This window comes from Carcharhinus amblyrhynchos, chromosome 15 (assembly GCF_965287045.1).
Source record: "Carcharhinus amblyrhynchos chromosome 15, sCarAmb.v2.hapA, whole genome shotgun sequence".
NCBI lineage: Eukaryota > Metazoa > Chordata > Chondrichthyes > Carcharhiniformes > Carcharhinidae > Carcharhinus > Carcharhinus amblyrhynchos.
In genome coordinates this window covers 44,629,741-44,653,982 of record NC_137338.1, presented here as the reverse complement: position 1 = coordinate 44,653,982, position 24,242 = coordinate 44,629,741, and the positions used below count along the sequence as shown (strand labels likewise).

The 24,242-nt window shown below is 40.3% G+C and overlaps 1 protein-coding gene across 2 annotated transcripts in view; it reads left to right on the top strand.

Annotated features, from left to right (window-relative positions):
- lsamp (limbic system associated membrane protein) overlaps positions 1-24,242 on the top strand; it is a 771,666-nt gene that overhangs the window by 317,103 nt on the left and 430,321 nt on the right. For both annotated transcript variants that reach the window (XM_080203901.1, XM_080203900.1), the window contains exon 2: positions 17,138-17,370. In XM_080203901.1, the coding sequence (XP_080060027.1) occupies positions 17,138-17,370 (233 nt within the window). The remainder of the gene's footprint in view (positions 1-17,137; positions 17,371-24,242) is intronic.

Below are 24,242 nucleotides of genomic sequence, written 5' to 3'. Positions count from 1 at the left end.
TCTTGATTTACTTTATCACTCTCTTTTAAAATTTTATATATCTCGATCAGATCCCCTCTCATTCTTCTAAACTCCATCTAAACATTTTTGAAAGTTTAGCTAGTACCAACTTTATAACAAAATGCACTCCCTGGCACTGAAGTTTCAAGGAACTATTGGAAGTAAGATGAACAATATTTGTTTGAATAAATAATCACCTAGCAGTTTTAATCATGTTTCTATAACTGATTAATTTACCATGATTGATAATAATCTTAATTGACTGTAGCTGTGCTTGGTGGTCAATTAGTTGAGGACTCATTACACAACAACCATCCATCAAGCAACCCATTCTCTTATAACTTGGATGTCAGGAGCTAATTATTTTTAAGGCAACTTGACAATCTACGTTTACTTCAGGCAAATCCCAGTTTAAAAACCTTGTGGAAAGATGGTATTGCACAAAAGTCATTTTTGTCCACTGTTGTAGCAATTAACAATAGCTGGCAGGTACAGCAGTTTCCACTGCAATGTTAATCCTGTCTGCTGAAGTCTGCTTTGTATGCTTCATTATACTGTGACATTTTCAGGCTGCCGTTAGATATGTAAATGAACATATGGATACCGACTTTTAAGTGAGCAAAATTTTAATTTCAAAACAAGTTTTGAAAGGTGATGAAAACTAATATTTTATGTTTTATGGGATTTGAAATGTGAGTTGTTGCTTGCAACCTAATTGCAGCAAAAATACCAAATATATTTCACAATGCAAAATGATGCCAATTGTGCAAGTTATATTTTCACTTTTTGAATATAAAGCTGGATATGCTTTTAAGGACTAAAATCAAAATAGCAGGAGTGTGTAATTCAGTGAGTATTTTGAGCAGTGCAAAACTGTTAGCAGAAATGAGAGAGAACTGGCTAATTTTCTTCAAGTCTGGTAACTGCCAGACAACCACCAGCTCCAATAAGAGAGAGTCAGATCACCTCTCTATGACAGTATCATCATTGATTCCCCGATGATCACATTCTGGGGTCACCATTTATTAGCGATTTAGTTGCACCAGTTAAATAAATAGCATGGATACAAGAACTGGTTACAGGCTAGGTATTTTGCAACTCCTGACTAAGCTCCTGTCTCATCAAGGATTCTCCACTATCCATAAGGCACAAGCCATCAGTGTGATGAAATGCTGTTCTCTTTCCTGGATTAATGCAGCTCCAAGAAGCTGAACACTATCCAAAACAATGCAATTCATTTGATCTGCATCTTTCCACTGTCTGTACACTGTGGCTGCACAGTTTATTTTCAGCAAGATACACTGCAGGAACTTGTCACGTTTTCTTCAATAGCATCTTCCAAGCTCAGAACATCTACCACCAAGAAGGACAAAAGTGGCAGGCATACGTGAATACCATTGCTTGCAAGTTCTTCGCCAAGTGACTTGGAAATAAATCAATGTCTCCTTATCATTACTGGGTCCAAATCGTAGGACCTTCTATCTAACATCACCAAGGCGATATCTATATTACACAAACCTTAGCTATTCAAGAAAGAAACTCAACATCAATTTCTCGAGGACAATTGGACGGCATGGTGGCATAGCGACTAATATTGCTACCTCGTAGCTCCATGGACCTGGGTTCGATTCCCAGCTTGGGTCATTGTCTATGCAGAGTTTTCATATTCTCCTCGTGTCTGCGTGGGTTTCCTCTGGGTGCTCTGGTTTCCTCCCACGCTCTAAAGATATGCCAGTTAGGTTGATTGGCCATGCTAAATTGCCCTTTAATGTCTCAGGATGCAAAGGTTAGAGGGATTAGCTGGGTAAATATGTGGGGTTACGGCGATTGGGCCTAGGTGAGATTGTTGTCGGTGCAGACTTGGTCAGTCCTTCTGCACTGTAATGTTTCTATGATTCAATTTTAATTATGGACAAACAGCAAGTGCGGACTTTGTCAGTGATGGCAACACCCAATGAAGCAAAAATGAAGTTGTTGAAAAAAACTCACTGAGTAGTGATTTCCTTCCTGCTTAATCACAGACTGAAATTCATAATTGAAACTTCTACATTTGGAACACTTTTGCAGACTTTTGCTGCACAATGCACATAGATTGATACTCATTCATTATATTGAAACACTGTTTTGGTTTTCATGTGAATTTTGATATCTTGCGTATATATAGTTGAGTTCTATACAGTACAAGACAGGTGGCCACGAGCACCAAGGAATGAAAATTGAGAGCTGAAAGAAGTTAAATGAATTGTTTCACTGATGCTTGTGTACAAAAGGGTTTGATGGATTGAGCTTTCTTGAGCTATCTTTTCTTAAAGACACTTCACCTGGATTGTGGAAAGTATTATGAACGGTTCCTGGTTCTCTGGATTGGATTACATTGTTGTAATTATGCAACACATCTTCACTTCAAAACAAAATACTTAATGAGTTGTGATATAATTCAGTGTGCTATGCTTATAAATTGGCAACTCACCAAGGCATTACTGAATGACAACACAGCTTCTAGTCAAACACTTGTGTGTATTATTGAGCAACATCAACAGAAACAAAAATGTGCAAGTTCTAAATATTGTACAATGCAATCTTTACAGTTAACTTGAATTCTAAAGCCCCTTGCCTTAATTGATAATGTTATTATGGTGCTGGGAATATTGGGTGGGGGAGGGGTGGGTGTGGGGTAGGGAGGGGTGGGGTGGGACAGCTTGAGTCCTTACACAGTGCATTCACGCAATAGACATGGAACTTGGGTCAACAGATTGCACCATAATCATAAAATCCTACAGTGCAAAAGGAGGCCATTCGGCCCATCGAGTCTGCACCGACCACAATCCCACCCAGAGCCAATCCTCATTATCCCATGCATTTTCCCTAGCTAGTCCCCCTAATACTAAGAGGCAATTTAGCATGGCCAGTTGATCTAATCCACACACATTTTGGACTGTGGGAAGAACCCAGAACACCCAGAGAAAACTTACACAGACACAGGGAGAACATGAAACTTCACATAGACAGTGACCCAAGCCAGAAATTGAACCCCTGGCACTGTAAGGCAGCAGTGCTAACCACTGTGCCCCCATGCTGCCCATGCATAAGATATGCAGGGATTCTACATTCTTCTGTAATTGTATCTCCAGTTATGATCAAAAACGCTTTGATTGAAGCTCCTATTGGGAATAAAAGACTAGTAAATTTAGCCTAATATGTGAGGACACATTATAAACTGCCATATCTATCAGTCCTGTCCCATACCTTTCAAGCATTTATTCAGTTGTGAACATACATTCATGTAAAATTGAAGGACAGGAAGTGACCAGCTGTCTATCAAACCTGCCCCACACTCAAGATAACCTGAGCATCATAATGAAACACTTCCCCTTCTCCCCACCATAACCAGGTGATCCACTGGAACAAGCAAAACAAAAAGAAAATCAACAATGCCCATCAAGAGAAATAAATATTCTGCATGTTGCCCTCCATCTCGCTCAGGTGATCAAAGCCAGTCCAGGAAATCAGATGGATTGAATGTTACCTATAGTTAATGTAACTCAGCAACTTTATTTTGTTTCTGCAATTTTACCATATGCTGTTTTTACAAGGCCTTTTCAGTTTTGGAAATATGATTTTTCAACTTTTGATTGAGTGGTAAGTTTGCAATTTGAATTGAGGCTGAGAAAACTGCTTAAAAATGCAACGCACATCCCAAGGTGAAGGTGAGAAAGAAACAAATCACCATCAGGAGAGTGTTAAAAGGGAGATATTTCCTAAACTCCAGACATCTATCAAAACTCGTAACTGTCCAAGGATGAGATATTAAAAATGCAAAGTACTGGACATTGAAACAATGGGAGCCACAGACAGATACACCCAAAACCTCTTGGAACTTCACAATAGATGAAGTATTTCAAGGCAAAGCTGCCCAGCCACTAGGGAGAGATTGAAAATGAGATGGGTGGTGTTAGGAAAGCTATGAACAGAGGAAACCACTTAGAATGCTTTCTCTCATTTGGGTGTCGTCCAGTTCAAGAAACCAACTCTATCGCCAACCTACCAGCCAACAGAGACCTCATAATGGTTGCAACATCTTCTCCATATTTATTTGTCACATTAACACTGCAATGAAATTACTGTGAAAATCCCCTAGCCGCCACACTCCAGCACCTGTTTGGGTACACTGAGGGAGAATTTAGCATGGCCAATGCACCTAACCAGCACATGGTTCAGACTGTGGGAGGAAACCGGAGCACACGGAGAATACCCATGCAGACACAGGAAGAATGTGCAGACTTCGCAGACAGTGACCCAAGCTGGGAATCGAACTTGGGTCCCTGACGCTGAGGGGCAGCAGTGCTAACCACTGTGCCACCATACTGCCACAATCTGACTGTATCAGCCACAGCATTTTAAATCTATGCCTCAAGGACGTGTGTGTATGTGTGTGTGTATGTGCGCTCATAAATTAAACTATTATGCACATAATTATCACCACTGTTGGGGAAGGCAAGCCTTTCTACTTTATAATGTAAACAAACTGATTTTTTTGTAAAATATTTAAAACTCTGAAAACAAACCTAATTGGAGGGAAATATTCTTTAAACATTTATTGAATTTCTGATGGAACAACACCTGGACAACAAATGACAGCAGATATTCTGTGAACGAAATGAGTGAGTTGGCTTTCTGAAATGAGATTTAAGTCTGACAGTAATGGCTTTATAAAAGGAGTATGACATGACACATTAGCTTAGATTTTCCATGCTGAGTGAAGTTTAGCCCTGAATTGTTACTGGCAGACTTTTAGGCATACTCAGATATAAGTGCGTTGTTTTCAACACAATTCCCAAAGTAGCTCATTAACAAGCTATAACTTCAGATTTGGATGAATATAAGGAGCATTTTGTTAATTGTGTATTAATTACTTGCGAGTAGTGGACATTTTTACTGGGGATTCACTAGTGCTTCATGATTGGAACAGACTGAAACCGTGATGGTTGTGTTATGAGTTACATGTTTAAATGTACACCTCCATCAATGAAAATTTTGTCAAGGCTGGGAAAAATTGGCTCCACCTTCACCACTTGAGGTTGGTTGCTGAAGGTGAAGGCAGGAAAATAAGAAAAAAATTGGACTCAAAACTAAAATCCTACTGACAGTTATGCAAAATGCTCAAAAGCAAGAGTAAATTGTCATGGTATGATTACCCTCCAATGTGCTCTGTGCTGGGACCACACGACCAGTGAAAGAATAAGATGTATGTGTGGATGTGCGTTACCTCACTTCCAAACAGAACAGTATGGGCTTGGCATTGTCACTTCCTGACAGAAATAAAGTAAGAAATAAAGTATTCTGTGCAATAGATGCCTGACAGTTGGATAGTGATTAATGTTTGGACCTCCTGTTGAAGTTCTTTAATGAAATCTACAAGAAAGATGAAAGAGTACCTTTGAGAGCAATAGTCTTCTGCACCACCTGACAATGGCATCTATACAGGTCAACATTGCAACAGACCTGCAAGGAGGAAGAATCAAATTTCAAGCCACAGCTAACCATTGCTGACACTGAGGTTATGTGTCAGCTTGATGTTCTATTATATCCACAGGTTACCTGACAGCAGGTAGCAAAGCTCAAAATTTACCTCTCTGCTGGCCATCTGCAATTACTGATTGGGTGTATTAGAATCTGCAGAATTGGTTGGCATCACTGTAGAGTGGCCCAAGAACATGTATTAGCTCAGTAGAATAGCAAAATACTGTGAATGTCAGAAATCGAAAATAAAAAAGAAAATGCTGAAAGTACTGAGCAGATTTGGCAGCATCAAGAATGAGTAATGACATATAGGGTGAAAAATAAATATAATAGCTGTATGAAAAATCTGAATGCCAGTGAGAAAGCAAAGTCCTTGTAAAATTACTGAAGTAAATTTGGCTTTACATTGCTGCCACTTAACAACTCTGGGTGCCCACTTCATATCGACATATTTCACTTTGGATATCTTGCACATCAGAGTAATGGAAAATAGTGGGGGTAACATCAGTGGAGGTTGTTTAGCAAGCTCCCTACTGGGTGCCATGACCTTCGCATTTCCAGAGTTAAGATTTTTTGAGCCATAAGCTCCATGCTGGAAATTGGCGCAGAGCTGATTACAATACTTAAATTCCGATTAGCGGGCCCAGGACTGAAGTTTCTAGGCTGCTAGCTGTGCTCCCCCCCCTCCCACCAGGAGTGCTTCACTCCAAAGGATTTACAACAGCTCCCCACTAACATGGAGCTAGCAGCCTGACTCCGCCGGAGTGAAGTGAGGCTGTGGATGCCTCCAGGATGTTGGGGGTAAAGGGGGTGGACCGTGCGCATTGCCAGCCTGGCAGCACTGGGGTGGGGGATGTTCAGGAAGATTGGGGCTGGGGGTGGGGGGTGGGGTGGTGAGATGGGGACATCAGGGCTGGCCAAGCTGGAGGGGGATATCGGGGCTGGACCGGAGATGTCTGGGAGGCCAGCGATCAGGGGGTTGCAGGGTCAGAGGGGCAGCAGTGCGAGGTCACAGGACTGGCCAGTGATTGGGAGGCTGACAGTGCGGCGCCAATGCGCGTACGTTGATCTCAGTGCTGACAGATTGGTGCATGCACAGTGGCCTGCTCAACACTATGCTGCCAGCCTCTATAGCAGATATAAGCCCCAGCCCCTTATTTTCAGAGTGAATCCACGTGGGGGACTCTGCAGTGCTCAGAGTGTCGGAGACTCATTCTGAAAATCCCACTAGGAAATCGACTCGAGCTATTCCAGTTTTTACTCAAATTTGGCATTTAGAATTTTTTTGGGAGAATCCCAGCCTGTGTGTGTGGCAAACATAAGCTGATTATTATCTTAATGAAGGATCCACTTGTTGGATGCATATCTACTGGTGCTAAATTGTAAACGGAAAAATCATTTTTTGAAGTTGAGATCATTTTTGGAGTTCAGTGTTCCATATAGCAGCATAGATACTGAGTTATTCCATGCTGTTCAAAAAAGGGCTACATGGTTTAACCTGATTGAACTTTGGAGGATCAAATTACTAAAAAAACGTTAGGCTGGAATTTTACCGCTCTGCTCATCACGGGAATTGGAGCAGGCGAGGAGCAGACAATGGAAAGGTCATCGACTTCGGGCGGGATTTTACGGTTTCATTGACTATAGACTATGCAGGAACTTTATGCTCTTGACAAGATGACAAGGAGGGACTAGATAAAAGTCTTTACAATTCTCACGGACTTGAAGAAATTTGATCCAGTAAAGCTCTTGGCCTGAACTCTACCAACTTGCCTGGAATTAGAGTGGGCAAGGGTCCGCCTAGGGCAGGATCTTACGGTCTCGCCCGAGCAAGGCTGTAAATTCCCCACGCTTGACACAGATGAAAGTCTATGGCGCAATGCGTTTGTCCGCCAGTAGTTTACTCCAGTTACTTTTGTGCCATATTCTCAGACAAATCTAGAAGCCTGAATCATGAGTCATTTTCAATGCAATGTCCATGCAGGCATATTTCAGTACATGTGCACCATGCATAATTTAACAGTTTACTGGCACGCATCATTTTTAACAAACTCTTGCTGCCTTGCTTACAAGCAGTAATAATTAGAAAAGAGTTGGAGACTGACTTTTGTTCAAACTTGACTGGTGCATACATATTTGTTCATATATGTATACGTATCAGTAAGCTTTGTGTTTGTGTTGTTTTATGTAGTATCTTTGATAGAGAGGTACATCGTTAGTTTCATACTGCTCTTTGGGGTATATCAGCTTCATGTGATGACATGTCAGCCCAAGACTACAGTTTAAACAGTGAGTGACAATGAAAATAGATGCACAGCAGCACTTCCAAACCCTCTGCCTTGTCATTATCCTCTAAATGAAGCTGGGTGAGCCACATTAGGCTATCCCTAGGCAAGTCCTTGCAGAATCTGCCACTGTGCATCCATCAAACAGATCGGGAAAAAGAAAGATATGACAGCTATAGACAAGCGTGGGAAGTAAAGAAAATGAGCATGTGCTAAAAAAGAATAAAATATATGAAACCTATTCAGGCAATTACCCTTTCTCTGAGCTTTCCTGCACTCTGTCACTGCTTAGTTTAATCGCAACGATATAACTGTGCAGCGGAAATCAGTGAATCATTAGAATGCTTCTTCATATTGAATTTTTTAAATGTTTATCAGAAAAAGTATGCTTTGTTAATGAAATGTAGTTTTGATTGTGTTTGGTTCAATCAAATATTATCCTCAACAAGGACAAGGGAAGAGGATCTCTAACCTAACTCAACAGCAATGAAAATTAGATTCAAAGCATTATCCGTTTTCCAATGGTAGCTAATCCAATCTAACTATATGCTGGATAATGTTAGCTGTTAACCCTTGGTACCTGATCTCCAATGCATTCAATTTTTTTTATTCATTCGTGGGATGTGGACATTGCTGGTTGGGCCAGCCCAGCTCTGACAGCATTTAAGAGCCAACCACATTGCTGTGGGTCTGGAATCATGTGTAGGCCAGACCAGGTAGGGATGGCAGATTTCTTTCCCTCAAGGACATTCGTGAACCAGATGGGTTTTTATGACAATTTGACAGTGGTTTCATGCTCATCGTTAGATTTAATTCCAGACTTTTAATCATTTCAAATTTCATTATCTGCCATCGTGGGATTCAAACGTGCTCCCCAGAGCATTATTCTGGGTCTCTGGATTATTAGTCCAATGAGAGTACCATCATATCATTGCCTCCCCATTTTTAAAAGTAAATTTAATGATACTGTTAAAATTAATATTTTTATGAATGGGGGCTAGGATGAAATCAGTATTATTTCTTTGACCTGAGCCCTGGCAAATTAATGGCGTCTCTTAAAGAAGGAATAATGTTCACACCGCAAAACTTACAGTAGTTGTAGTTCTAAATTGATCATATGATATGTTGTCACAAAATTTTAATGACAGTGAACTAACTAAAAATTAAATGATAGGAAAAACAAACATAATATGGTGGTTGAGCTTTCAGTGGAATCAACTAAATTCAATGGATCAGCATTAGAACAGCTATGGCTTTTTTTTACCTGGCTTTAAGTAGGAGCATAAGCCAAGGTTTTGAGACAGGAAATGTCTTATGATACAATACAGCAGTACATACTACTGAAATATTGATACTTCCATAGCCTCCAGTGTGATGTATGGGAGTTGGAGAATAAGGAAATCCCTTATTTCAGTCATCTTGTTGAGAAAATTAGTGCTAGGGGTATGCATGGGACAGAATTTGTAAGGAACATCCAGGAGGACTTCTTGAAACAGTACGTAGATAGCCCAATTAGGGAAGGGGCCATACTGGACCTGGTATTGGGGAATGAGCCAGTTCAGGTGGTTGACATTTCAGTAGGGGAACGTTCAGAAACAATGAACACAATTCAGTAAGCTTTAAGGTACTGATGGATAAAGAAAAATATAGTCCTCAAGTTTAGGTGCTAAACTGGGGAAAGGCTAATTACAACAATATTAGATAGGAACTGAAAATGTAGACTGGAGGCAGATGTTTGAGGGAAAATCAATATCTAGCATGTGGAAGCCTTTCAATGTAAGTTGATAGGGATTCAGGACCGGCACATTCCTGTAAGGATGAAGGATAAGTATAGCAAGTTTTGGGAATCTTAGAAAATGAGAGATCTTGTGAAAAAAGGAAAAAAGGAAGCATTTGTCAAGGCTAGGAGGCTGGGAACACAAGAAGCAAGTGTGGAATACAAGGAAAGTAAAAGGAAACTTAAGCAAGGAGTAAGAAGGGCTAAAAGTGGTCACAAAAAAATCATTGGCCAGCAGGATTAAGGAAAGTCCCAAGGCTTTTTATACATATATAAAGAGCAAGGGGGTACCCAGGGAAAGGGTTGGTCCACTGAAGGATAGGAGAGAGAATCTATGCATGGAGCCACAGGAAATGGGCGAGGTTTGAAATGAATACTTTGCACATGTATTCACCAAAGAGAAAGACTTGGTGGATGATAAATCTGGGAAAGGGTGTGTAGATAATTGAGTCATGTTGAGATCAAAAAGGAGGAGGGATTGGGGTTCTTGAGAAATATTAAGGTAGACAAGTTCCAGGGCCTGATGGGATATATCCCAGAACACTGAGAGAGACAACGGAGGAAATTGCTGGAGCCTTGAGACAAATCTTTCTATCCTCACTGGCTTTAGGGGAGGCCCCACAGGACTGGAGAATAGCCAATGTTGTTCAATTGTTTAAGAAGGGTAGCAAGAATAATTCAGGTAATTACAGGCTGGTGAGCCTTTTGTCAGTGGTAGGGAAATTATTGGAGTGGATTCTTTGAGACAGGATTTATTCCCATTTGGAAATAAGTGGATGTATTAGCAAGAGGCAACATGGTTTTAAGAAGGGGAAGTCATGTCTCACTAACTTGATTGAGTTTTTCGAGGAATTGACGAAGATGATTGATGACGGTAGGGCAGTGGATGTTATCTACATGGATTACAGTAAGGCCTCATGGTAGACTGATACAGAAGGTGAAGTCACACGGGATCGGAGGAGAGCTGGCAAGGTGGATACAGAACTGGTTCATTCGTAGAAACAGTAAAAAGTCTGACAACACCAGGTTTTAGTCCAACCGATTTATTTGAATCTTCTTGGAGATCCTCTCCACTTGGATCCGGCAGTTTGCGGCGTCGATAGTGGTCATGATGTGGGTATGCTGGCGTTGGACTGGCGTAAACACAGTAAAAAGTCTTTTTACTGTGTTTACGCCAGTCCAACGCCGGCATACCCACATCATGACCACTATCGACGCCGCAAACTGCCGGATCCAAGTGGAGAGGATCTCCAAGAAGATTCAAATACATCGGTTGGACTAAAACCTGGTGTTGTCAGACTTTTTACTGTGTTTACGCCAGTCCAACGGCAGCATACCCACATCATTCGTAGAAGACAGAGGGTAACAGTGGAAGGATGTATTTCTGAATGGAGGGCTGTGACAAGTAGTGTTCCTCAGGGATCAGTGTTGGGACCTTGCTGTTTGTAATGTATATAAATGATTTGGAGGAAAACGTTACTGGCTTGATAAGTAATTTTACGGACGACACAAAGGTTGATTGATTTGCGGATAGCGATGAGGACCATCAGAGGATACAGCAGGTTATAGATCAGTTTGGAGGTTGGGTGGAAAGATGGTAGATGAAGTTTAACCTGGATAAATGTGAGGTAATGCATTGTGGAAGGTCTAATACACTTGGGAAATATACAGTAAATGGCAGAACCCTTAAGAGTATTGATCGGCAGAGGGATCTGGGTGTACAGGTACACAGGTCACTGAAAGTGGCAACACAGGTGGAGAAGGTAGTCAAGAATGCATGTGGCATGCTTCATCAGCCAGGGCATTGAGTTTAAAAATTGGCAAATCATGTTGTAGCTTTATAGAATCTTAGTTAGGCCGCACTTGGAATATAGTGTTCAATTCTGGTCGTCACACTGCCAGAAAGATGTGGAGGCTTTGGAGAGGGTACAGAAAAGATTTACCAGGATTTTGCCTGGTATGGAGGGCATTAGCTATAAGGAGAGATTGGAGAAACTTGGTTTGTTCTCACTGGAATGATGGAAGTTGATAGGCAACCTGATAAATGTCCACAAGATTATGAGGGGCATGGACAGAATGGATAGTCAGAAGCTTTTTTCCAGGGTAGAAGAGTCAATTACTAGGGTACATAGGCTTAAGGTGCGAGGGGCAAGGTTCAAAGTTTGTACAGAGTTGGTAGAAATAGCAGAGGTGCTTAACGAATACCTTACCTTAGCATTCATGGTTGAAAAAGATCTGGGTGGTTGTCTGGCTTGCGGCAGACTGAAAAGATTGAGTATGTGGACATTAAGAAAGAGGATGTGTTGGAAGTTTTGAATAGCATCAAGATAGATAAAACGCCAGGACTGGATGGGATGTACCCCAGGTTACTGTGGGAGACCAGGGAAGAGATTGCAGAACCTCTGGCGATGATCTTTGCATCATCAATGGAAATGGGAGAGGTTCCGGAAGATTGGAGGATTGCGAATGTGGTTCCTATATTCAAGAAAGGGAACAGGGATAGCCCAGGAAATTACCGACTGGTGAGTCTAACCTCAGTGGTCGGTAAGTTGATGGAGAAGATTCTGAGGGACAGGATTTATGAACATTTAGAGAAGTTTAGTATGCTGAATAGTAGTCAGCACGGCTTTGTCAAAGGCAGATTGTACCTTACGAGCCTGGTTGAAAATGTGACTAAATACATTGACGAAGGAAGAGCGGTAGATGTCATTTGTATGGACTTCAGCAAGGCGTTCAATAAGGTCCCCCATGCAAGATTTCTTGAGAAAGTGAGAGGGCAAGGGATCCAAGGGACTGTTGCCTTATGGATCCAGAACTGGCTTGCCCGCAGAAGGCAGAGAGTGGTTGTAGATGGGTTTTTTTCTGCATGGAGGTCAGTCACCAATGGAGTGCCCCAGAGACCTGTTCTGGGACCCTTGCGGTTTATAATTTTCATAAATGACCTGGATGAGGAAGTGGAGGGATGGGTTGGTAAGTTTGCTGATGACACAAAGGTTGGTGGTGTTGTGGATAGTTTGGAGGGATGTCAGAAGTTGTAGCATGACAGAAATAGGATGCAAGGCTGGGTGGAAAAGTGGCAGATGGACTTCAACCCAGATAAATGTGTCCATTTTGGCAGGTTCAATGGGATGAAGGAGTATAATATCAAGGGTAAGACTCTTAGCACAGTAGAGGATCAGAAGGACCTTGAGGTCCGGGTCCACAGGACTCTTAAATCGGCCTCGCAGGTAGAGGATGTGGTTAAGAAGACTTATGGTGTACTGGCCTTCATCAATCGAGGGATTGAGTTTAGGAGTTGAGAGATAATGTTGCAACTTTATAAGACCCTGGTCAGACCTCTCTTGGAATACTGTGCACAGTTCTGGTCTCATCATTACAGGAAGGATGTGGAAGCTATTGAAAGGGTGCAGAGGAGATTTACAAGGATGTTGCCTGGATTGGGTGGCAAGCCTTATGAGGATAGTTTGAGGGAGCTCGGTCTTTTCTCCTTAGAGAGACAAAGGATGAGAGGCAAACTGATAGAAGTGTATAAGATGTTGAGAGGTATAGATTGGGTGGATTCTCAGAGGCTTTTTCCCAGGGCTGGAATGGTTGCTATGAGAGGACACAGGTTTAAGGTGCTGGGGAGTAGGTACAGAGGAGATACTGGGTAAGTTTTCACTCAGAGGGTATTGGGTGAGTGGAATCGACTGCTGTCGGTGTTGGTGGAAGCAAATTCCATAGGGTCTTTTAAGAGACTTCTGGATGAGTACGTGGGACTTAATAGAATTGAGGGTTATAGGTAAGCCTAGTAGGTGGGAATATCACTGGTGCAACTTGTGGGCCGAAGGGCCTGTTTGTGCTGTAGTTTTTCTATGTTCTATGTTCAAAGGAGATGTACGAGGTAAGTTTTTTACCCAGAGGGTGGTGGGTGCCTGGAACTTGCTGCCAGGGGAAGTAATGGAAACAGACGTGATAGTGATTTTTAAGGGGTGTCCGGACAAATATATGAATAGGGGGGTATGGTCCCCAGAAGGGTAGGGTGTTTTAGTTCAATTGGGCAGTATGGTCAGTGCAGGCTTGGAAGGCCGAAGGACCTTTTCCTATGCTGTAATTTTCTTTGTTCTTTGAAACAAAGAAAAATGGAGGAGTGATTAACACAGGAATATTCAATGCAGAGGAAAGTATAGTTATGCATTTATATGCATATAAATTTATTTATGCATATAATTTATGCATTTATATTATGTACAAAAATAACATTTCTTTAAGAGGTAGAAGAGATGGGGGAAATAATATCTATGGATATGATTTGTATCAAGGCAGTTGACATAAGAGATTGTCAACTAAAGCTGAAGTTCAAACAATTGAAGGCAAATTATTGATCTTGAAAACTGGAGCTAAGGTCAAAGGTCAGTCCTGACCTGATTAATTGGCAAGACAGACATGAGAGTCTATATAGCTTACTCCTGCTGCTATTTCTTATGTTGTTGTGACTTAGCACATTTATAAAGCCATCTTAGTAACCCCATTCACTTGCTTTTTCCCCATTACCCCATGGTTTTATTTCTTCAATACATTTATCTATTTTGAATGTTACTATAAATCTGTTTCTACCAGTCTTTTGGGCAGTGTATTCCAGATCGCAACTGCTTGCTCTCTAAAATAATTGTTTCCTTGTGTGCCATCTAATTCTCTCACCAAACACCTTAAATTTATATCTCTGAATTAATGACCTTCCAAATGGAAGTGGTTTATCCTATCAAAACCATTCATGATTTTGAACACCTTTCAAATCTCCTTTTAATTTTCCTTGTTCTTAGAAGAATAATGCCAGCTTTTTTCCACACCTCTCTAGGTAATTGAATTCTCACTCCTGGTATTCTAGTAAATCCCTTTTGCGCCCTCTCCAAGACCTAGACGTCTTTCTGAAAGTGTGTTGCCTGGAACTGAGCACTATAGGCCAGTTAAAGAGAAGCTTGAGTTTTATTGTGTGGTCTCTTCAGGTACAAGCAATACCACAGGAGAGAGATATGCTCAAGGTTAGGAAGCTAATGGAATCTTTTATATCTACACTCATGCGTAAGGTAGGTAACAGTAAGTGAGCAGCCAGTTGAATACCTCTCCTGATTTTTGTTTCATTTACTTCATTGCAAATGAAAACATATATTGAGAAAATACATGAGAAAAATTTTTAAAGGAAGAACAAGAAAAAGCATGAAACATAAAGAATGGAATTGAAATAGAATGGACAGAAATACAAAAACAAAAGGGACAAGAAATCTGGAGTCAAAGAAACACAATTTTGACTTTGGAAATGGTATCAACACATGCAAATCAAATGTAGAAGAAAATATAAGTATTACAATTTTATTTTACTATCACTTGCAAAAATAAAACTTCTTTAAGAGAATATGGATTTTATTTGTATGGACCTCCAGAAAGCATTTGATAAGGACTGTCGTAAGATTTTCAATTCGGCCACTCAATATTCATCTCTCCCGATTCTTAGTTCAATCTGAGAAATATATAAGCGGTGGGAAATTGCTATCACCCATATTATTTATCCCAAGTCAACATTACCCAGAGATTTATTCATAGGAAGAGTTATTTAACATAGTTTTGACTATGAGCAACACTATGGCAGATGGCTAGCATTTTATCCAACATTTTGCATCTTATTTTTGCTTTCTAAATCACAAAATTGAGTTTACTTGTGTAAGCAAAGGAAGGATGGACTTGAGGTCGGGAGAGAAATTGTGAAAGCTTCTTTCACAAAGTCGCTACCAATGACACAAATGGTTGCACATTAATTCCTGGCTTCCTTTATTAATGTTTGACTAGTAGTCTGTTATAAATTTATGAAAAGGTCTAATGTGTCTTATTGAATTCTGTGCTTTTCAAGGTCACCAAAATTAATTCTGTTTAACCCCAGTTACACTTTTATTAGAAGAGGCAAAGTATGCAGTTTTATTGCTAAATTGAAAAATGATAGAACCATGAAAGAATGCTTTGGAGAAAGTGCTTTAGGAGGCTGCATCAAAATTCATTTGGCGAGGTAGCCAAAATCAGTGTCTTAAATCAGATTCTGAGGTGCATTATTCATCACTGCATGGTGCATGCTTCATTATTTGTTATTGCATGGTGCCTTGAAGCAGCCTGTACCCATTTATAAAATGACAGGTTTTCACAAGTATTATGGGGGCTGTGTGCTAAAAATGCATAGTCCCTGTGCCAACCTGGTCGAAAAGAAACAACAGATTTGTACTGTTGCATATTGAAAAATGTCAAATTATTCTGCATTTCAACTGATATATTTTTCAAAGTTGAGAAATTCTAGAAGTTTAGGATTGTGACCAAAATAAATATTTCCTCCAAGCTGGTGCTGCCAGACAACATACTCCTCATGATGGATGTGAATGTTCAACTTGTAACTAATAACAGCCATAGTCATGTATTTAACAACAATAATGTGTAATTCCATTCAGAGTAAATCTGTGAGCGCAGTGCGAGATGCCCAATAATACAAAACATCAGCCGATACAAATTATTTTGTCATAAGCTGATTTTGCAGATTGAAACCCACATTTATAAACAGGCCTGTAAAAGTAAGACGACCAAAACCTTTATGATTTAGCAGTTCTTCATTGTATTATTCTCTTACATTCTGTGTACATGTTACAGTGTTCATTCATAACTATCAATTTTAAATAAAACCATATTCAATATGCTATTTAAACAGATCCCAAGTATAAAAGAATCCTCTGTGTTTCATTTAAATGCATTTTGAAATACAACATATCATGTAGCATTTCCAAAATATAACTTATTTGTACATTTTGGCTTTAATTGTCTTATGTTTTGGAATCAATGATCTGTTATAACTATATCTCTGTCTAATATTTTGAAGAACTAGTTTCTGGAAGAAATTTTTAAAACATTGTTCTAATAATTTTATATTTTAGGGTTCAGTTTATGAATTTGACATATGTTCCTTGCTGATTTGGGACTTGTTTGTGCACTATTAAAGAACAGTTGGGTGCAAAATATACTTCTATCTTACGTGGAGATTGCAAATGCCCTGCAATGAAGACAGTCAGGCACTCATCAGATCAAATATCTAACTCTCTTGTATTTTGTGGGTTCATATTTCATGGTTGAATAATTAGTCTGGCTTCACATCATTCAGAACTATTCTAATTGCCCTATGACAATAAAAGTAATCTCCATTAACCTTGTATCAAAATTGTCTGCATACATGCAAATATGTGAAAAAGCATGCTGGGTGTCTGGTTCAGGATTTGTGCAAGTATTCCAGTTTTGAGTTCAGATGACTGTTCTCAGCTTATGCTAAATGATTGAAATACACTTTTGTCCATTTAATATTCTGTGTGCAATCATCCATTTTCTCACAGATAAGTAGTGTAGATGCAGTATGTTCCTATATATTAGCCTTCGGAATGAACAGCATAAAAATGTTTAAGATGCTTGACTCAGAACGTCCTGATATTTTGGCTATTTCTTTTAGTTGCTATTGTTTGAGAAATTGACTGGAAGTTTTGTTCTTTCTTTCAAGGTGCTATGTTGATGACAGGGTCTCAAAAGTTGCCTGGCTGAACCGATCCAATATCATTTTTGCTGGAAATGATAAATGGTCCCTGGACTCTCGAGTGACTTTATTGACCAGTGCTCACTTAGAGTATAGCCTTCAGATTCAGCAGGTGGATGTATCCGATGAAGGTCCTTACACATGCTCAGTGCAGACCCAGCATCACCCTAAGACCTATCAAGTGCATTTGATAGTACAAGGTAAGCTATTTGTGTCATTTATTGCTTAATGTGTTTGCCATAGCAAGATATGAATGTTCCTGCAAGAAGGATCAATATTGTCTCAATATTCAGTAGCCATTCATAAAGGTGCAGTGTTGAGTTTGGTGAACAGTTGTTAATCCAATTGCTTTCATGGAAAGTTATTTTACAAGGCTTAATTTCTGTTTGACTTCGAAGTCCTATATACCATAAATCACATACATCAGACGATAAAGAGTTGGTTGGAGTATAATTTAAATGTGAAAGTAAATTTGTGTGCCTGGAAATTAGATCGTGTCTCCATGTTCATCCCCACCAGCCCTCGCCGCCCCTCCCCCCACCCCGTGACCCCAATTGGCACACTCTCCTGGTGCAACACACACCAACGTCTTTGACAGTAGGTCCACAGCAGATTTGTCTGCAAGCCTAATTAGGATTTTACTTGTGAGCTACAGCCACCAGTAACAGTCCTAGAAGCATTTCATGTCCAATCATGAGGATAGTGATGTTACCCTGGGTGCTGGGACACAGCTTTCGGTGACTCTGGGAAAAGGAGGAGGCAATCACAAGAATAGTGAATCGTAGCTGGCAGTTTCTCTCAGTTTTAGCTTGGAGTGCACCTCCTTCTCAGTTCCACATTCCGATAAGTATCTTTAAAAATTCATCAGGGATCATTGCTTACACCATATGTTTTCTTGGTAATTCACAGCAGAGCAGAACTGATGCCTGCTGCATTCAGGGTAAACCCCTATCCTGCGACATTGGATATGAGACTCCAGAAATTCTTTGGTGCCTTAGCTGTTTTTGAGGTGGAAAGCAGAAAATTAAGCTTCCTATGAGCATGTGCCTCCCACCCAGCATTTTGGAAGTGCACTGCCCACTTATTGAATCAGGCTGTTCTGTAGGCATCCACGGTACACACCAGAATCATTGATAACTATCGAAATTCATTTTACATATGGACCTCTTTGGATATTGGGCTGTCCTCACATCTAACTCACTATGCAACAAACTTGTCCAGTGACATGTACCTATTGGCCAGGAGTACCTTGACTAGCATTTTTTAAAGAACATATCTACTGTGTAATGGTTGGTTGCTAATTTATCACTTGAGGCCGCTGGTCAACATGTGGGTGTTTCCTGACCATGAAAAGTAATTCTGACTGCTGAGAAGAAGGTATTGCTGGTGGTGGATTAATTTTGACTACCTTCTCAACATTTGTACTGTAGTGATGATTGTTCTAGGAAGGCTCCTCTATAAGGAGGTCACCAAGACATGATGGGGAATACATATATCACTTTTCATTTGGACAGAGAAAAGTAGAATGAAACAACACTTGCCTTTCACGCAATGCAGACTTCATTAAGATCAAAAGTGCCATCGCCTATACTGTCATTACCTTGCTTGCAGCCCATCACAGCTTGTCATCTTTCTTGATAGATAGGATTCCACTTGTACAACGTTCCATTCTTTTGTGACTACAGGCTGTACGTCATATCAATTTGTGTCTAGTTTCCATGCAACTGCTATCTTTGCTTGGTCCTGTGCAACTCTTTGGTGCCACCATTGTTCCAGCAGGTCATCCAGTTACAGGCTGGCCATTTGACTACAAGGTATATCCACTTTTCAGTCATGAGGGAACCTGGGAAACAAAAAGAGGATGATGACTGTGAGTGGCAATGTTCACCACTATCCTAGTTACCAGAATGTTCAATTATAAACTCATTCCATCCTTCCTACTACTACACCATTGCTCCCATTCCATCCTTATCACCATCATCCTTACTACTACTACGATGAATTGACTCCCTTCCACCTAAAATTATGTGTCTATTCTTCAATTCACGATAAATATAAAAATCAACAGCAAACCTGGAACACAAATTAACTCATCAAACTACCATATTCCAATTGTAGTCAATGGTTAACCAAAATTCTTATGAATTGTTCATTGTGCAAACCTTTAGTACCTGTTGTGTGCTTGTTTACTTATCCAACTGCACCAATGAAATACTTTCCCAGTGGCTACACCAAATGGAAGATTATAGAGCTTCTATTTAGAAGACCATAATGGTAGTGGCCATAGTGGTTGACCTTGAGGAGCTCTGACTTTGAGGGTTTGTAATCATTCTGAAATGGCGTAACCTGGAGTGAGTGATTTTCCTGCACAGGTCACTGGTAAAAATTGGTATTGAGCTTCAGAAATGGTCCAATCCCTGTATTTAAAGTTGGACCCCAGTGACTTCAACCAGATGTTATTACCCAAAAGAGCAGCTTAAAATTATAGACAACAGAAACAAAACAGGTTATTGAGCCAAAGGTTTTCCCTGTTGAATTTAACTGCCCTCTGGTTTCTGTCAGACAATCTGGGTTAAAACCTCCCTGGCACATTTTGTCCCTACATTTATATTGCCATTATAAATACTTGATGTCCACATTAATTACAATAATTGCAAAAGTAAGTTGTCATATTGCAATTACAACCGTTCCCATGCCAACCCACCCAGTTTTCATGCTGAAAGTGCCTCTATGGAGCAAGGGTGTAATTATAACATGACAAATTTATGTTGGTAGCTCCTATTATAAATGGAAGATATCGAATTTTATGATGCAAGGTGTTTACAGGATGCGCATGCGGAGCTAAGATGTTTATATTGCAATATAGATCACTGGATGATAGAACTGCCTGACCCATAAGCCTTTCTGCTACCAAATTCCAATGTGCTTCACAGTGGCTGATAGACAGAAGTCAAGTGAGCTAAGTCAGAAGATATTTTAATCCAGAAATAGAAAGCTTTGTTTTCATGTGGTATCCCATCACGTCCTGGCAACAAACTGATGGAAGTCACCCAGCAGAAAGAATTAAATTCAAGTGACAAGCAACCTTTGGATTTGAAGGTCTGGTTGGAAGTTGAGTACTAAAGCATTTATACCAACAACCTCCTGAGATTACTCAGTGACTGAAAAGAAGCCATCAGTATTACTTTCTTTTTATCTCGGAGTAAATTTTTCTTGGACCTGATGCCATTTACTGGAGCCTTCATGCAATCAAGAATTTCTCTTGCAACTTGCTGTTTCAAAAGATGTTCCATCTTAAAATGGAAAAAATGCAACAATTTTGGAATAGCTAACCTTCAGACAAAAAATCATGAAACAAAGCTTGCAAAACAAATTTACCTTGTTTTGGAAAGTGAAAATCATCCTCATGCCCCTTATATTCCTCTATTGAGAAATGTATGAACGTTTGGGATACTGTTGCACAATTATTGTCAAAAATGTAAATTCATAATAATTTACCATAACGCTGACAGAAAAAGTGGTAGCTCATTCCTGAGATGAGAAATGAAGTATATAGGGAAAGAATCCTTGGAGATAGTGGCCATAATTTCTGTGACTAATTGTGAGCAAGAACAGGAGACTTACAGGGTGCAATTCTTCAATCTCGCCATGCTGTTAGTAGATCGTTCTGATCCGGATAATAGTGTGTGGACCTAAAAATCAGTTTTGCACCCAGCATCAAGCAATTTGCAATTCTCTAGCTCGCTGTCTAATGGTGCAAACGAGTTCACATCCAGAAAGGGCGCAAGGCCGATTTGCATGAAATTCACTGCATTTCAATCTCATTAGTGAGTTTGGCACGTAGCCCCACCACCACACCCCCCTCCCACCTTGAGCGGAATGTCACATGGGTGTGAATCAATACTGGTCCCTTCAAGTGTGGTTCAGGTGCAACAGTTGTGACGGTAAGCAAGGAGGTGAGTACTGCTTCATCAACCTCCAGGGTGCATGAGGGTGGGCCAATCACTACCATGGTGCAGGGTAAGGTGGGGGCTCCATTGGACTCAGGGGCTCCATTGGGCTCAGGGGCTTAATGGATAACCTTACAGACTGTCTCTCCCTCTCTCCTTTCCCCTGGAAGTATTCTTGAAGCTTTTCAGTTGCTGAGAGTTCAAATTAACTCTGGATCCTATGAATTTGTAGATGATTTGTAGGAGAATGTACAGGAGATCTACCTTTTTTTACACCCTTTGTTTTGTGAGGTGTTTCCTTATGTTCTAGAACCGTGAAATGAGATTTACCAAAAGCTCTGATCAAGAAGTGTAGAAAGCACAACAGGGACCTTTATGCTGAATGCCAACCCTATTTTTACCTGGGCTCTGATTTTTCTAGTATCACTACAATGACACACTTCTGTGAACCCCCAATTAACTGAATAGTTAAGGCAGTAGATGACAGTGGCAGACATGTTTCCCAGCAAAAATACATCTCAATGAGGAGAAAAAACTCCAAGGGGAGAAATAATCCATCATGGATAACCAAGGAAGTTCGGAAGCTATTAAGTTGAAAGCAGAAATATGCAAGATGGCAAAGGTTAACAGTAGACCAGATGAGTGGAATACATTCAGAATACAGCAAAGGTGGACAAAAAAAATCAGGAAGGAGAATGAGGGCAAACCAGCGCAAAACATAAAAACAGACATTAGGAGCTTTTAAAGTGCATTGAAAGGCAGATAGAAATCAAAGAAAGCATTGGCCCCATAGAGAATGAAACTAGAGTGGTAATTATGGGGAATAAGGAAATGGCAGAAGAATTAAATAAATATTTTGCATTGGTCTTTACTGTAGTGTTTGCTACAAGCATCCCATAAATTGTAAAGCTGAGATTGATAATCAGTCATGGAATTAAGAGTTATGGAGATAATGCAGGAAAGTGAGTGTTCCAGAAAGACCACACCTAAGACATTTGACAAGGATGCCACACCAAAGACTGCTGCATAAGATAAAGGTGCACAATGCTACGGGTGATGTATTAGCATGGGTAGAGGATTGGCTAACTAACAGAAAGCAAAGAGTGGGGGTAAATGGGTGTTTTTCTGGTTGGCGATCAGTGACTACTGATGTGCCTTAGGGATCAGTATTGGGACTGCAATTGTATACTATTTATATAGATGACTTGGAGCTGGGGACCAAGTGTAGTGTGTCAAAATTTGCAGATGACATTAAGATAGGTGGCAGAGCAAAGTGTGCAGAGGATGCTGAAAGCCTACAAAGGGATATAGATAGTCTAAGTGAATGCGTGAGGGTCTGGCAGATGGAGTACAATGTTGGCAAATGTGAGGTCATCCATTTTGGTAGGAATAATAGCAAAATGGATTACAATTTAAATGGTAAAAATTTGCAGCAACTGTGCAGAGGGACCTTAGTCTCCTTGTGCAGGAATCTCAAGGAGTTGGTTTGCAGGTGCAGCAGGTAATTAAGAAGGCAAATGGAATTTTGTCCTTCAAGGATGGAGGACAAACAGTAAGGTTATGTTGCAGCTGTATAAGGTATTAGTGAGGCCACCCCTGGAGTACTATGAACAATTTTGGTCTCCTTACTTGAGAAAGGATATACTGGCACTGGAGAGGGTGCAGAGGAGATTCACTAGGTTGATTCCGGAGTTGAGAGGGTCGGCTTACGAGGAGATACTGAGTAGACTGGGGCTATACTCATTAGAATTCAGAAGAATGAGGTGAGATCTTATAGAAACTTATAAGATTATGAAGGGAATAGATAAGGTAGAAGCAAGGAATTTGTTTTCACTGGCAAGTGAAACTAGAACTAAGGGGCATGGCCTCAAAATAAGGGGAAGCAGATTTAGGACTGAGTTGAGGAGAAACTTCTTCACACAAAGGATTGTGAGTCTGTGGAATTCCCTGCCCAGTGAAGCAGTTGAAGCTAACCCATTGATGTTTTTAAAGCAAGGATAGATAAATTTTTGAACAATAAAGGAATTAAGGGTTATGGTGATCAGACAGGTAAGTGGAGCTGAATCCACAAAAAGATCAGCCATGATCTTATTGAATGGTGGAGTCAGGTTTGAGGGATTAGATGGCCTACTCCTGTGCCTAGTTCTTATGTTCTGGTGTTCTTATGTTTGCTCAGCCATAATGTTATTAAATGATGGAGTTGGCACAAAGGGTTGAATGGCCCACTCCTGTTCCTACTTCTTATTGTTTATGTAGCTGGTGAAATTATATTTTCCGTTTTTCATCATTACTCTCCTATTTTTACTGAATGCATAAAACTGACATCCAGTTGGTGCAATTGAGAAGTTGGAAGTAATTTCAAAGCATGTACTTCATTAACATAGTCAAAAATTAGTTTCATAACCTGAAGACTTTTGGTTTATTTCACCATTGACTCGCCTGTCTACCTTTGCACAGTGGTTTTTCATTTTTGCCCATTTCCCCAATCCAAGGTGACCTCAATCAGAGTTTCATTAGTTATAGCCCTGTGCCTGTATTTCTTGAAACTGGAAAAAGAGGAAGAATGTTGGAGACCAGGCATGTCAGACACCAGAGGAGGTCTAAGGCAACCAGTGATAAAGTAACCATACATATATAGAGCACTAGATCCAGTAGTCATGCTGATAGAGGCTCTTTTCATTAGGAAAATCATGAGTCTACAATGCTACATCCTGATACACAGCTCCACCCTGAATCATAGGCTGCCAGTCAGATACCTTTGCTACATTTTTTTATTTAATTGGATCATTGCACACTGTTTTAGGAGACGCTTCATCAGTAACATTAGACAAGTGCACTGAAACATGATCAAAGTAATTTTTTTTTCTAGAGAAACTAGCTGAACACCTTCCCCATGGATAAGCAGCAACAGTATGATGGGGACAGCAATCTTGCTGATTGACAGGACTCCCCTCAGTAACAAGAGTCATAGAGTGCATTTACATGGTCATTCATGCTCTATTTATTAATCCGCCTATCTATAAAGGGTAGCACTCTTTCACCATCTAATTTGTTTGTAACCAGCAGCACAGTTTCATGAAAAGTAAATCTAATATTAGGCCTTGTAAATGGTATTTCAAACC